The sequence below is a fragment of the Rhinolophus sinicus genome, chromosome 5 (assembly GCF_057876585.1).
Source record: "Rhinolophus sinicus isolate RSI-liver-muscle chromosome 5, RSI-T2T, whole genome shotgun sequence".
NCBI lineage: Eukaryota > Metazoa > Chordata > Mammalia > Chiroptera > Rhinolophidae > Rhinolophus > Rhinolophus sinicus.
This window is the reverse complement of record NC_142505.1, coordinates 84,237,811-84,254,159: the sequence shown is the minus strand read 5'-3', so window position 1 is coordinate 84,254,159 and position 16,349 is coordinate 84,237,811. Positions and strand designations below refer to the sequence as shown.

At 44.3% G+C, this 16,349-nt stretch overlaps 1 protein-coding gene across 3 annotated transcripts in view; it reads right to left on the bottom strand.

The window, feature by feature from the left end:
* ARHGAP26 (Rho GTPase activating protein 26) overlaps positions 1-16,349 on the bottom strand; it is a 752,092-nt gene that overhangs the window by 190,627 nt on the left and 545,116 nt on the right. For all 3 annotated transcript variants that reach the window (XM_074313709.2, XM_019739058.3, XM_019739059.3), the window contains one exon: positions 492-528. In XM_074313709.2, coding sequence (XP_074169810.1) covers positions 492-528 — 37 coding nt within the window. The remainder of the gene's footprint in view (positions 1-491; positions 529-16,349) is intronic.

Genomic DNA, 16,349 nt, shown 5'->3' with positions numbered 1-16,349 from the left:
TCTCCACTCCTTCCTCTCTAAAGAAGCCACAGAGAACACCGAGTTACTAAATGATCACTACGCTAGTTCTTGCCTCTCCAGTCCTTAGGGCAAGACTGTTCCAGGAGGCAAAGTCAATTCTGGCTTTCTCACAGTGCAGGGCTCTTGAGGAGCTGGATATTATTGGATTAAGTGACTTTTATGTGATGATTGAAGCTACATTCTTAAGACGACCTAGGATTAACTGAGATAATGTACATGAAAATGTTTTGTAAAGTGTGAAGGGTTATATAATGCAAAGTGTCATTACAGCCTTGCCAGTCAGGCTCACTGAGTGTCCTGGAGTCACTGACATGGTAAATCAGGGTGGAAGTGTCTCCGGTTGCACTGGGGGAAATGGGGCAGACCCAACAAGCCCACAGCACCTCCTGGTGGCTCTTCCCCAGAGTAGCCACGTCTCAAAGCCCAATCCCAACCCCAACTGTAGAAAATGATCCAAGCACCATACTTACTCCCTTCGCTCTGGCTGTCTTTGTTCGAGTTGTAGACCTGGAAAATAGAAATGAACATTTACTTGTGTGCATTTTATACCATGCTACAGGTTCACTGAAGAAAACCATTACCTTCTCTCTTTCCCTAATTTGTGCTATAAGATGGAAGACCATTTTTAGCCCCCAAATGTGAATCCCTTCTATAATCATCTACTTCCCAGTTTCACTTCAGCTGTTCTTAAGTGTGTGTACATCAGAATCATCTGTGGAACTTTACTGTAAAAAAAAAAATCATATTCCTTCTTTTAATAAAAACAAACTATATGTGTGCATAAAGCTAAAAAGGAGAAAAATTTTAAATTAGTTATAAATCATTAAGCATTAACTGTGCACTAGGCAATGTGCTAAGCAATTCACATGAATTATCTCGAATTATCCGCACAATTCTATTGGGTAGAAACTGTTATTATCACTGTTTTATAAATGAGACTTTGAGATTTGGAGACGTTAACTAGGGCCTCACAGCTAGTAAGTGGCAAATTCAGGACAAAAATTCATTACAAACTTAACAAAATGTTAACACTGGGAAATGGGACCAAGCATTCTTTACCTTACACACTTTTGTAAACTTGAATTTTATAAGGAGAATGTATTACTTTTACCACAGAAACCCTTTAAATAACTTACAGAAACCATAAAAGGGAAAATGCCCCCATCCATAAAAAGGAAAAGTGTCCTATACAAAAGAGACAATCACTTACTGTAAGAGTTGGAAAGGTTTTTCTGTAAAGGGCCAGACAGCAAAAATTTAGGCTTTGCAGGCCAGGAGGCAAAATCAATATTATGTAGGTATTTGTGTAACAAGAAAGAAAACAAATTTCCACCATTTTTTTGTTGATCATATTCAAAACACAGTAATTTTTCAAAATACAGGTATAATATTCCTAGCAGGTGAAAATCCCTTTTAGGGTTCCGTGGCTCTTTTCAGTGATGTTTGGCGAAGTGATTCAACCAAGAGAGGCCATCAGAATCCCGTGGAATATCTTTTTTTTTTTTAACGTTATGATGACCAACTTCTCCCTATGTCTTTTCATACTTACAGAATCATAATTACCAAAGAAAGATTTGGGCACTATGATCTTTTTCTAAAGCAGAGGTTTTCTTTCATTCAGTAATGTCAGCATATCGGGAACTGGCAAAGTATGGCTGGCAGGCCAAATCCAGCTCACGGCCAGCTTTTGTACATGCTATGAGCTAAACCTGGTCATTGCAGAGGCACATTTGCAATTGATTTGATGACAAGAAATACTAACTTTGAACCCTAATTAAGCTATATGTTACCCTCCCTCTAAAAAAATATTCAATTTCCTCTGATTAGTAGACCTGTATTTCAAACACTTACAGTCCTTGTAAAAGATATTGCTTCTGTACCTGAGGGAACACGGTTGCCCGTTCTCCCTCAGCAGCAGTCCCCCCTCCCCCATGGATACAAATGAAGAATTTGGACTAGATCGTGGTTTTCAAATCGAACCCCACAGAACCCACAACCAGGACTGCAGAAGAGGCAGGGAGAGAAGCTAAGGCTCCAGGTATCCAAATGCCCTCCCCCCTTCCCTTCATTTACGTGACTATCAAATAAGGGGACACTGGCTTTGAAAACTGTGAAGACGCCTTGAATGGGTACTTTCTAAAGTTATGTGTAATTCATGAATTTGTTTATACCTTTTGTGCATTTAACAGTACTTATTGTGTGCCTAGAATGGCCAGGCAGTGTTCTAGGTGCTGGGGCTACAGACGAACCCCACAGCTATCACCTCTGTCCTCCTGGAACCTACCGATTAGGGGGGAAAAGAACAGAAATAAACAGATACACAAATATGATGTTCAAGTATTGACAAGGACAGTGGAGAAAATAAAAGAGGCGCCTGTGGACCTGAGGTGGGGCAAAGCTTCTCTGAAGAGGTAACAGTTGCCTGAGACCTGAGTGACGAGAGAGCACCTCCCTGGGAAGACCTGGGGCAGATGCCAAGAGCGAGGAAAGCCAGCGTGGTTGGCAATCAGTGCAAGGGAGGAGATGGGGATGGGGCCAGGGGACAGTGACGCCATCCCGCAGGGCTGGTGCCCTGGGAGGGACATGGGCAGCCTCGGCAGAGCTAGGACCAGCGATCCATGACGAATGGCTTTCCCTGACCTTGGAGAGTTGGGTGAGGGAAGTGCAGGGAAAGAGACCATGTGAGTATGTTGGCAAGTACTTTTATCAGACATCCCTGACCACTTCGGTCCTCCCATTACATTTTAAACCCTATCCCAGAGAATCTTGCTTCTATCTATAAATGACAAAATCCAGAAAGAATAGCCAATTGCAGGGCTTCCAGCCCTCCTTAATTAGGAGGTGAATTTGCACCCAATTACTTCCCTTCCAGGTTTCCTGGGGCTCAGGGGGCCCCTGCCTGGAACACCCACACATTCCCCACACTGGAGAGATGTGATCAATGAGCCAAAGATGCCAGGAACATGTGCCGCCCGACCCTCTGAGGCCAGGCCATTAATCTCTGTCTGGTTGGGTAAATGAGCCAAAGAGAATGAGTTTTGAAGTGAAGCTAATAAACCATGCCTGCCAGAAATGCGTGACTACAGGGCCCAACCAGGAAGGCCCAGATTTGGGGAGCAGCAAAGGCCAGATGGTGGCACAGTAAGACGGTGGCACCTACGTCTAACCGTGAGGAAGGTGAGCAGGGTAAGGAAAGCCTTCATATGCTTCCTCTGTACTAAGAGAACTAACAGCACTAAGAGGGAATGGCTTTGGTTACTGAGCACTTACCAGCTACCACACATGACGTCATCTCACCCTTAAAACCACCTCATGGCTTAGGTGCTAGTATTAGTTCCATTCTATGGTTGTGGACGGGAGGCCCAGAGAGACTACACAGTTTGTCCATGGACACGGAACTGGTGGGTGGTACACTATTTGTCTTGCCTATACAGGGATGTTCCAACCCTCTTGTACATTTCCAGGCAGTGGCAAATGCACAGAGCTACCAAGCCACCCCAGTAGCCAGTGGTTCATAAATACCTTCCACCCTGGCAGAGGCAAAGGGCGTGCAACTCACCCTTGAGAAACGGTCAGTCTGTTCTGGGGAAACCTTCTTCTATAGAAATCATAGTTGCCCACCAGTGTTAGACGCAAGTTCAGAGGCGAGGGCAATTTCCTGAAACAAAAGGTCTCTTGCCATGGCTTCTAAGGATTAGCAGAGTTAGCTTGAATTTATACGCTTTCAAGTAAGCACCTCTAGAGGCTTTGTTTTAAAAGGATAGAACCCAACTCCCAGGATCAATTCAAGGGGACACGAGTCACTAAACAGTTCCTGAATTATGGTGACTAGGAAGACTGAATCAGTTAATGCATCTTCTCAACAACTAAAGCTATAGTCTATCTGTCCTGCTTAGCCAGAGTACTGTGAGGCTCTGAATGTGGCCACACTCAAGCTTCTCAGCCTTCCAGCTTTATAAACTTGGATATAGGTATGCTCTAGCTTCTGCTGAACACTGAACATGAAGATCTGTTAACTATCCGTGCCAATGAATGTTTTCAGGTGAATCTCTCTAGAGAACGGAAATGACCTGTGTTGATCTTATCAGGGTCCTTCCGAGAATCATGATGGAGTCGTTACAACAGCAATAATACATGAACAAAAATGACGCTGACAAAAGCCTAGTTATGCATCAGACACCAGGCCAAACACTCTATATGCACAATCTTGTTTAGTCCTCACATCAACCTAATTACTCCCATCAAACAGATGAGCAAATGGAGGCATTAGAGAGGTTAGGTCACTTGCCCAAGGTCAGGCAGCTGCAAGTGGGCAGAATCCAGACAAGAATGCCTACAGTCTGTCTCTAGAGCCCAAGTTCTTACCCACTAACCACATGATAAGTAAGACATTGTGATGATGAGGATAATGATGGTGGTGGTGGTGGTGGTGAGATAAAGGTGATCAGATGTCCTGGGCAGTTAGGGAAGGTGAGTTGCTGGAGGAAATAACCTGCCAGCAGTCAGAGAGAAAATGAGACTGGGAAGGGCCTTCTGACTCCAGCCTGAAGCATTCCCCATTAACCTATGCAACAAGCTGGCATCTGCACAGAAGGGACACTTCATATTCTCTCGGAACCACAGGGCTTGATCCTGAAGATAAACACCAGGCAGGAAAGTGGGTCTTTGACACAAATCACAGGCACCACAATTTTATGAGTCCTCACCCAGAAGCTACAATGGGAGTGAAATTTAATAAATCAAAGGAGGGTGAGGAAAGCCTTCATATGGTTCCTCTGCACTAAAATGTGATTTTGCAATAAATTCTGTTCACTGCTGAGCCAATTCAATTTATATGTCCCCAGAGAATTCAGAGAGACTACAGAATCATTTGGATTCCCAGAATTTTTCTGCGGGTAACCTTTCTTACCATTTTCCAGGCCTTACTAAGAAAGCAGAGAGGAACTTCTTTTAACTTGTAAATTACAGGCACAAATAAAGCAATAATTAGATGAAACAATCTCACTTTTCTCTCTGACACACAGCTGCATTAGTACTTGGCCACACCAAACTTTGTATCAAAGTCTGCACAAAATGAAGGTGCTGGAGAAATAGATTCATAAGCAAATTTATGTAAAACTACTGTTCCTCTCTAAACCGCACTTGAACTCATACCAAAGCTCCATTTCCCTGAGGTCTCTTCCAAGTAGCCTGAGCTATCTAAACCCCATCACACCTGGTTGTTCCCATGATATGCCAATGTGGAGACACACAAAACAGAACTACGTGCCAACAACTTAAATACTGCACAAGCCGGTTCTACACCATCAGATATCATCTGTCCCTTCTCTCCGTGTGACACAATGGATCCACCACCACTAGGACTTGCTCTTTTGAATTGTTTCTCTGGCAGTGGTGACAGATTTGCAGTAATGTGCTGCTTAGGTTCAAAGTCCGGCTCTACCAATTATCGGCTATACATTCCAGTCACTCAGCATCGCTAAACCTCAGTCTCGCCACCTGTAAAATAGGGATACTAATATTCCCTACCTCTCAGCGTTGTGAAAATGAAATGATAATAGATACAAAACACTTAACACTGAGCACAGAATACAAATGCTAAGGCTCAGAGTATTCTATTAAGAGTAACTTTCGTCACTTCCCCTTCACGGTCATTGTCAAGCTCTGTCCTTCCCTTCACACTTAGCCCCTGCAGGACAGACTGCTAAGCATGGGCATGTAGCTTGAGGGGTTAAGTGACAGTGGTCTCATTAGCACTGTAATTTCACCAATTGACACTAATTAAGGGACTACAGGAAGGAGGCAATCTAAAGTCAACTTTTAGAGCAATGGATTCTCAATGTTTATTTTATTTTGTTTTTTAACAGAAATCAAATATAAAAGTAACCACCCACCACCAACCACTGTTTCACCACCGATTCCGTGCCAGGCACCATGCGAATCATTTCCATGAATTATTTTATTTCATCCACAAGCCTACGGGTATCACCACTGCTTGTACTGCACAGTGTCATGTTGGTGAAATAACTTGCCAAAGGTTACAAAAGCCAGCAAGTGGCAAAGCCCTCTTGACTAGCATCTGTACTTCACCACAACTGCATACAATTTCCCTGCCCAGGCCCACTCTCCAAGAGAAAACGAGATTGGCCAGTAACAAAGAAATCAAAAGAAACTAATTAATTAAAATGACAACAGTGCAGCCATCGTATAAGAACAAAATTTCCACCCAATTTAAACATAACAATAATTCCACAAACTTCCAATTAATAAAGTATGACTGTACTTGAAAACCACAACCAGCTTGAGAGACTTTAGGATGCCTAAAAACTATCCTTCCGAAAAACTATGAGCACATACAGAGCAAGCTTACCAGCCTTGTCAAGGATTGTATGGCAGACGGATTTCTTAATGGAGCACCACACTTGAATACTCAGCAAGCTAGTAACAGGCTGAACTGAGGAACTTTTAGTAACACCCCTGTTCCTAAAGTTACTAGTAAGACACTCTTGGTCTGTGGAATGCCACCCAATAACGGACATGAGTTTTTGGGGTCATGGGTACCCTATCTTCTCGCGGTGGGCCACTGACCACACTTGGAAAAGCTTTCAAGAAGGAACTTTTGAATCTTAAGCATGTGGGGATAAAACCAGTTTGAACAACACGGCCTAAATAAAGATGTGTCTCAACTTGAGGGGCCTGAGCTTGGGAGCTAAGTACTGGTTCCTCCTCCTCCCGGGAGAGACGTGCCTCTCGTCCCCACGGCCCGAGTGACAAAACAAGCTCGAGAGAAGGCAAATGAGTTGGCTGCTGCTGCTTTTCTATTTCTTGCCTCCAACACTCCCTTTGACTGGCCCTTTCTCCTGCTACTGGTACTGCACTTGCTGTTTTAGGGAGGGGCTGTCGAAAGTGAAGCCAATAAAAATGTACCTGATGGCTCTTCCCGATGGCCTACTCTTGAACAGGTGGGAAGGCCTTGCTCTTGTTCTGCAGGATTATCCATAACGGGGGCTCAGGAACCGGCACACAGCAGGCCATTCAGTAAATACTGACTAGATGGACAGTTTGAGTGGAGGAATAAAAGAGAGACTGAAATTTAAAAAAGGAAATCCTCTTGTTGGAGCTGATGTGGACAATGCATTGATCATGGAGCAGAGAGGAACGGTGAGCCAGGCCTATCACCCCCAGGTGACTGCACCTCATTCTCCCAAACATCTGGCAAATTATCTCAGAACCTTTACCTTAGAGAGGAATGGCACTAATTCAGGCCTTATTATGAGACAATATGAAGCCCAGGTATCTTATCTGGTTTTGCTCAAGGCTATCACACGGCCTTGAAAATCCCTCACATGGCTATTTATTTTCTATGCTGAATGGTAGCTCTATACCCAACAGGTGACAACAAAAGCTGTTAATAGTTTCATAGTCTAGTGTCACCAGGGAGTCTGAAATGAGAGGTAAGGAAGGGGTTCCTGGCCCTCACGGGACCGAGTCTCCTCTCTCCTGTGCAACAGCAGCGCCAGGACTCAGAGAGTCTCTTGGAAAAGGGCCCAGCACAAAGGAACCGCATGGCTGGGCTCCGGAAGCCAACTGGATGAGTGTCCTGGATGGCCCCTGAAGCCGTCCCGCACACCCACAACCACACGCCAGGAAATAAAAATGGCTGCTTGCTGTTCAATATGATTATGACAAGGAGAGACAGAAAAATCAACCTTCTTTTCCAGAGTTCGGGCAGGACAAAAAAGGCTTATCTCTTGTACAAGTCCTCAGTAACATGGGGGTACACCATGCCCTGACACCTGCTACTACTCCCTGCTCAGCACCCAAGTCCCTCTTTTTCTAGGGATACCACCCTCATTTTCCTTGGGGGGTCACCTGCCCACCAAGTAAGTCAATGCTGGTGTTCTGGGGTGTTTTTTTTTGGGGGGAAGGGCTGATTCCAACTCCCTCTTCAGGTTTGCCCATGTGGTCTACATACTGCAGCACCAGACTAAGCATGTGATTTGGCCCAGGGCAAACACAAGCAACAATACTTGTTTTTAATACTTTTTATTACAACGGCTTGAAATGAGATCTTGTGTGTTGCTGGGAGAATAGGATACGTACCTGGAACTTTTGTGGCCCCCCCCGCCACCATACAGGTAAGCCACAGCGAGACAGGTCAAAGGGCAGCGGAGCCGTGACCTGAGCTGATTGCAGTGGCACGTCTGAGCCCTCTCATCTAAATGCATCTGAGGCTCCTCCCCGCCCTTTCCATGACCGAACCAACAACATCCTTTTTTTTTTTTTTTTAAGTTGTGTTTCTGTTGCTTACAACCAAGAGTCATAGCAAATACAAAAAAGCTCATGAGAGAAAAGCCTAGTTAAGCTTCATGGGGAACTCTAGAACGAAGAATAAAGAAAAATATGAAACAAGGTCCAATAAAACAGTATCCTCATGTCATCCTTGGTTCTCCCTTCCTTCTGCCTCACATGTCCAGTCAGCTCCAAAATTGATCAACTGTATCATTTTATGCCTTGAATCTATTCCTGATCCCATTTCTCTTCCTGAGGGAGGTCAGGTTTTGTCTTCTTTTCTGGACCTTGCCATCGGCCTTCTCCCTGATCTTGCCGGCTTTGCTGCCTCTCTGTTCCAATCTGTCATACACATGGCTCCTGCAAGATGTATTTCCCAAAGCCACAGCTCTGGCTTCCAGACATCACAATACCAGTCTTCAAATGCTCACAGGGCTGTCATGTGGAAGAAAGGGAAGACTGACTATTCTGAACGGAGATAAAAGTAGAGTCCAAGGAAGGTAGAGTTCAGCTAGATATAAATAACTACAGTTAGGAGCCCCTAAAGCAGGGAGGATGGCTGAGTCTCATTCTGACACACAGGACTAAGCTCCATTTCATCTAGAATGCAGCCCTGAGCATTGCTGGCCTAACAAATTCAACTTCAGTTGAGGTTTAATTGTTGTTAGCCTGTCCCTTCACCTGTACAAGCAGATTCCAGCACAGGGGAAAATGGATTGGGGTGAAGGAGGTTGGTGAACAGAGCGTGCTATGGGCGCTGGAGCCCTGGCATCAGGCCTGCTTCTACCCCTTCTTAGCTTGGTGCCTTTAGACGGCTACTGAACATTTCCGAGTCTGTTTTCTCATCGCAAAGTAGAGTTGAATAACAATAGTTTGTGAGGGTACTGGGAGCAGTAGAAATGGTCTCACAGTGCCTGAAAGTGCTCAAGAATGTTACCTCCATTCCCTCTACCTCCACAAAGATTTTCTAACTTACTTGATGGCTGCAGAGCACCCTAATATCTCCCTTCTTTGACTGCTCACTGTTCTAGCAGTCTCGTCTCTGGAATGTAATACTTCAGAATATAATTATTCATTTCCCATTATTTCTCTTCTCCAAATAAATCCCTTATGACTAGTCCTGTCTCACAATTCTACGGGGCACATAACACAGCACTGGGTGTATAGTTAGTGCCCAAGAAATCACTCCTGGTTGAGGGTCAGGGAGCTCAAGACAAAAGATACACATTCTTTTGCCTCAGTGTTTCTCAGGGGGTCAGGAGCACGTCATAAGGACCTTGATGAGTAAATTATCCTTAGAGTGATGTGTGCACATTTGGAGTGTCGCTGGCACTTACTGCACTTCCCTGTGAGAAGTTGCAAATGGAGCTGATACAATTTCAAGGGAAAAGGTGTAACAGCTCCTCCTGGAGCACGGAGGTGTAGGTTACACCCAGATACCCAGTGAGCAGGTAACGCCATGTGTTTTAACTGGGTCCTGTTGAATTCAGCATGAACAAAATGTTTCTGGGGCTGCTAACACTGATTGTTGTGGGTGCCCCCCTCCCCCAGGACTTTGATTTGTGTTGTATAAACACTGTTGCCATAGTTATAATTCAGGAAACTTTGTTGTTTGACCTCAAGAAAAATTCAACCTCAAATCAGGATAGCACTGACTCTCTAGACCACAATAGACCATCAGATGGTAGGACCTGCCAAATTCCTGCAGCTTCTAGAAGGAACTACTGTATTTTGGGTAACAAGCAAGCAACAAGAAGAGGAAATGCTGCAACATTATGCAATTTCCTTGCATTTCATAGTCAGAAATCCTGAAAACTCCTATAAGCAACTTCCCTAGCTTTCAACCCAAGATCAGAACCCCAGCCAAGGTAAGCAAACACTGGATGCAAAAGAGGAAAAAGAACTCTAAGTAATGGACAAGTCAGAAAAGTATTTCAGGAAATTTTAAAAGGCAACAGAAAGGACACAAGCTGACTGGTTATCAAACGCATGGCAGTCAAGTCGCTGGCGTGTGAGCTGACATATATGTAGGATGTGGCCAGCTCACAGTGCAAGCGGCCTGCTGCTGGCTTTTACATTTCCGCTTCAGGCTGATGTAACATTAAAAAGAGGGTGTGAACCCACTAAGCCCATCAGCACGGTGTTTCCATGGGGAAAGGAGGGACCACCCCATCCCCAGATAAAAACTGAAGTCTTAAACAAAATGTCTCTCTGTGTTCCTCCCTCCCGCCCCCTCTCCTCCCTACCCCCGCCCCCATGTCTTTGGAAACAGTGACACAGCTCCGTCAGCAGAAAAGAACCTTGCTCTTTTGTGCTCTGGAAACTGCAAATGAGAAATGCCTCGGTTCAGTATATATGACCCCAAAATAGAAGCTCGTGAGGTTCTACTGCCCAAGCAGCGTCCTGCTCAGGAAGGTGAGTCACTGAACAAAACCTGCCCCTTTCTAATTCCAGTCCCGCCTTCCTCCAGAAGGCTTAAGGCAAGTGGCATTTACACGGGTCTCATGAATCCCCACAATGCCTTTCTGAGAGGTAGGAGGGGAGTTTATCTAACACAGGTGAGATCAGAATACTGCACTTTTAGCTGAGTTTTCTCAGATACAGGTCCTACCCTCCCTTTAGGAATAATCCTGCCGCCCACCCCGCATATGCAGCAAGGGGTTGGGGGGGGGGAATAGTCACTCTTTGATTTCCTTGCTCTGAGCTGGTGAGGTGGGGATCCCCAGCTCTGCAACATGAAGAACCTCTGTATTTTCCTACAACCTCCAAGGAGCAGAATGGAGCTTGCAACATGGAAGGGTAGATTCCAGAATTCTTTTTAGTTTTAGAGAGGTTAAAAGGTATTAGGCTGGGCCCTTCCTCATCCTCATACAATATGAAAGGAAGGCGGTTTATTAAGATTCCCCAGGATTTCCCACATAATGATTGGGATAAAAGGTAAGGTTGAGACCATCAGAGCCCTTGGAAAATGGACACTTCTTCTTCGGCTACCCAGCATGCATTCCTTCACTCTTCTTTACACAACTGTACCCTGCTTCTCTCCAGGGGTCCACACCTGTCCATCACAGGCAGAGTTCACGCTACCTCTGACTCCAGGGGTAGACAGACAGTATGGCTCAGGTCAAGCCAGCCAGAACAATATATTCACTCCCTACTCCCAGCATTTCACTGTAAAAATTTTCAAACACAGAGAAAAGATGAAAAAACTCACAATGAACACAAACACCCATCACCTCCCTTCTACAATTGTGGACATATTGCTATACTTGCCTTATCACATATCTAGCTTCTCTAGCATCCATGAATCCATCTTATTTTTTGATAAATTTTCAAATAATTTGCAGATATCTAAACACGTTAGTATGCATATCATCTACTGAAGTCCAAAATTTGTGATCCATCTTTTAAAGGTTAAATTTACCTACAATGAAACGAACAATTCTTAAGTGTGCCAATCATGAGTTGTGACAATTTCGTATACATCCATGTATCTACCCTAAACCCGTCAAGATAGAAACGTTTCCATCACCACAGTTAGTTCTGTCAGGCGTCTTTCCACCTTAGACACACACACACACACACACACACACACAAACACCACCGTTCTGTTTTGTTTTGCTCCCACCATTAATTTGCCTATTCTAGAATACCACACAAATGGCATCATCCAGTCTGTACTCCTTTACAGCCACCTTGTCTTAGTCGGCATAAAATTTCATGTTGTGGCATGAGTCAATACTTTTGGTTATTTTTGCTGCTGAGCCGTGTTTTATTGTTTGAATACATTCAGAGTTTATTTATTGATTCTTCTGTCCACAGACACGTAGGCTGTCCCATCTTGCTATCATAAATAAAGCCGCTCTGAATGTTTTGTGTCTTTTTGAGGACATATGTTTTCGTTTCCCTTGTAGAGATATCTAGGAGTGGAATTGCGGGATTATAGGGTATGTTTTATTCTTTTTTGCTATTACGTAAGAAACTGCCAAGCTCTTTTCCAAAGTGGACGGGCCATTTTGCCACCAATAATATGAGAGTTCAGGTTACTCCACATGGTGTTGTCAGACTTTTCATGTTAGCCATTCTGATGGGTGTGTGTGTGGTGGTATCACATTGTGGTTTTACTTTGAGTTTCCCTGACGATTAACGACATGAGTGCTATTTCATGTGCTTATTGGACATTTTCTTCTTTTGCGAGGTGCCTCTTCAAATCTTGTCCATCTTTTTATTGAGCTGTTCTTTCCATTACTGAGTTTTGTGAGCTCTCTATACCTTCTGGATACTATAAGTCCTTTGTCAGATGTATGCTTTGCAATTATTTCCTCCCACTTGTGGCTTGCCAACTGACTTTTCTTTTTTTTTTTAAACAGGACTTTATTGGGGAACAGTGTGTATTTCCAGGACTTTTTTTTATTGGGGAACAGTAGTGTGTTTTTCCCAGGACTCATCAGCTCCATCCAAGTCAAGTTGTTCTCCTTTTAATCTTAGTTGTGGAGGGGGCAGCTCAGCTCTAGGTCCAGTCGCTGTTGCTAGTTGCAGGGGGCGCAGCCCACCATCCCTTGCGGGAGTCAAGGAATTGAACCGGCAACCTTGTGGTTGAGAGCTCATTGACTTCATTCTAGTTGCACGCTGGCCCATATGGGAATCGAACCGGCAGCCCCGTTGCCCAGAGTTCGTGCTCTAACCAACTGAGCCACCAGTCTGCCCAACTAATTGACTTCCTTAATTGTGCCTTTTGATGAGCACAAGTTCTTAATTTTAATAAAATCAAATTTTTCATTTTGTTTGTAGAGCTGTTGCTTTCTGTATGCTACTCAGAAACCTCTGCTAACCACAGATAGCGAAGATTTTTGTCTTGTGTTTTCTTCTGGAAGCCTTACAGTTTTAGATTCTGTGTTTCAGTTTATGACCCATCTTGAATTAATTCCTCTAGTTCCCCTAGTTTATAACCACAATTCACAGGTGCTTATAAGTCACAGCCCAGACTTGTACTTCACTAGTTTAAAATACAAATTCAGGAAGAAGCAGCACTAACCCACCTGGCCCCCCATCCCCCTCACTCACTAGAAAGTTGTCATGTGGAATCGATCCATAGAACCTTTGGGGCCCCTCAAGATGTTAACAAAACTGGTGTCTGCTCCGTACCCACTCAGCTGACAGGCCAAGGGGGTAAGAATCTGAGCTTTATAAGCACTTGTATGTGTGCTCAAGTAAGGCTAACTTGCAGGGTACACAGCTAACGACATGGCTACCTATAAGCTATTACCTGAAGGGCACAGAGGCCTGGCGGCTGACAAATAGGGGCTCCTGACCAGCCACTGTCTTCCTGTGTGACCCTGATCGAGCCTCTCCCTCGCTCTGGATTTTAATTTCCTGACCCATCCAAAGAGGGGCCAACATTTTACTTCATTTTATTATTTTGGGTTCTTAATAAAATTACCTTAAAAAAAAAGAGGCGCCTGAAACAGATCTGCTTGAAAATTCCTGACTCCCTCAGTGCCTAATATTTTGAATATCCCACTATCAACAGTGAACTCCTTTAGGTCCTGACGGGATTCCCCTGTCAAGACTCCATTCATTTTAAGGACTTCATATTACAATGGGAGGGTAGTACCTTATGTCTTATCAGCAAGCTGCTGAATTGTGATTGGCTGACAACTGGTTAAGAATGACATCCTGTCAATTTGGAGGAACAGGGAGGAAGGACTGGAAAGGGACAAAGGGCTGGAAGGCTGCTGAGACCCGCTCAGCTTACTGAACCCCTAGAAGAAAGGGGCTGTTAGGAAGCTTCTTATCAGCAGCACAAGTGCCCAACCCAAACGTCTCTGACTCCTCGGGAGACAGCCCGAGCACACTGCGCACAGCACCACCACGCTCGGCTAGGACGACAGCCAGCAGCCAAAGGAGGGGGAGCACCAAGCCTGCTGGGTGCAGGATGGGAGACACGAGGACCTGCCTGACTTCTGACCTGAACTGGAGACACTGGCAGGTACACAAATCCGGAGGCCGCCTCTCGACCCCGTCCTACCCCGTCCTACAGCACTTGATATGGCTGATTACCCTGCGCCCTTTTCAGGGTCACCTCTCCTGAACCCTACCCAGCCCTGCTGCACAGGCAACTCTGCAGGGCCTGCTGCCCTGCACGCATCTTTGTTACCTTGGAAAATATGCATGTGCATGTTATATGAATTATTTATTATATGATAGTCATTATATAATACATTAATAGAAACTGATCATAAATATAATCATAAATATGAAATCATTATAAAACATACATGCATATTTACAGACACACAGTTGATTCTCGTTATTCACAGGAGTTATATCCTTTAGCGTCAACTTGAACGCTGAATTAGCAAATCATGAACCACGGCTCCCAGGGGAAATACAAGGTTAGATTCCCACAAGCTTCCAGTCACAACATTGTCAACTAATCAGTACATAACCTTCTTTCATGTGTGCTTCTGTTCAAACACACCTCACGTAACCTATTCTGTTGATTCATTACCACGAAACTCATGGCTAAGAGCACGGGGAGTGACGCCTGAAGGAAGCTCACCTAACCTGTGTTTGCTGCAGAAGGTACGTCACGGCTTTCTTGTGATTAGGGCACTAGATAGCACATCCGCACTAGGCTGGGGGCATTTTAAACAGCGAAATGACCGATAAAAAGCAAAACAACAAAAAACAAAATGCAAAATATGAGGTACTACATAGCAAAAAGAACACTTGTTTACAGTATGAGGGCTGAAACAAGAAGGCGGGGTGTCACCTCGTTCGATCTCAGCTGGGAATGTGTCCAACGACTAAAATTTCTCTCTGCTCTGTGCGTATCTGTGAATAATTGCAAAAGCACCACAGGTATTGACTCTGGGGGTTACACATAAATGTTAGCAAGTAGGTGGATTCACATATATGAAATGCATGGATCAACTGTGTATGTGTATGTGTGTCCACGCACACGCACACACGCAAAATATTTTGGGCATATATTAAAGTACAAAAAATCATTTAACAGTCACCCAGGGACTCATGATGCATATTTAACATATTAGTGGTTTTCTAATTTATTTCCAACTGAGATGTCCCTCTAAGGAGCTGAATATCACAGTCGCTTAGCCCGATCTCTGCTACTTTCTTTCCCTACCCCAAAGGTGGCGTGTATCTTTCCTGTGCAGTTTGTAATACTTCTCCTGTGTGTGCCCACGTCCATAAGCAACATATTGTTTTTGTTTTTAAAATGCATACATGGCATTGCACCACATATATATCTGGTTGTGCAACTTGCCTTTTCAAATACTACTATGTTCTTGAGATTTATCCATACGGATAAATGCAGATCAAGTTTGTTCATTGTATCCACTGTAAAGTATTCGATTAAATAAGTAAGTCATAGTTTACTTATCCATTTCTGTACAGATGAACATTACATAGGTAATTCCCAGTATTTCATTATTATAAACTACACCACAGTGAACAACTTTTACTTGTCTCCTGCTGTACACATGTGAGTTTCTCTGGGGCTGAGTCAGTATTTCTGAAAACAGTTATGTTCATTCATTCACATGTCATCCATGGCTATTTTTGTGCCACACCGCACAGCTGAGTACTTCCAACAGAGACCGCTGTAGGATACGAGCACGCTCAACTTTACTAGGTTTTGGGTGGTTTTACCAATTCACGCTCCCCCCAGCACTATACTTTGAGAGGTCCATAGCTTACTCTGTAAAAATTCCCAAAGCCTCTTCCTTGGCTCTCTTACCACACTCTCTCTACATACAACACTTGGACGTTTCATCCATTTCCACGGCTTCAACAAATGCTTCGATGCAGATGACAGCTCCCACCTCTAAATCTGCAACCCCAACCTCCCTCTGGCTTGCTTAGGTGCACACCTCCATTTCTAACCACTGGCTGGTCATCTCCATCTGGGAATTTCCCTGAACCTCGAACACAGCTTCTGTTCCTTCTATCACCACCAAGAAGGGTTTCTTGAAACAGTAAGTGGGTAACACCCTAAAACTTGTGAACAGGCA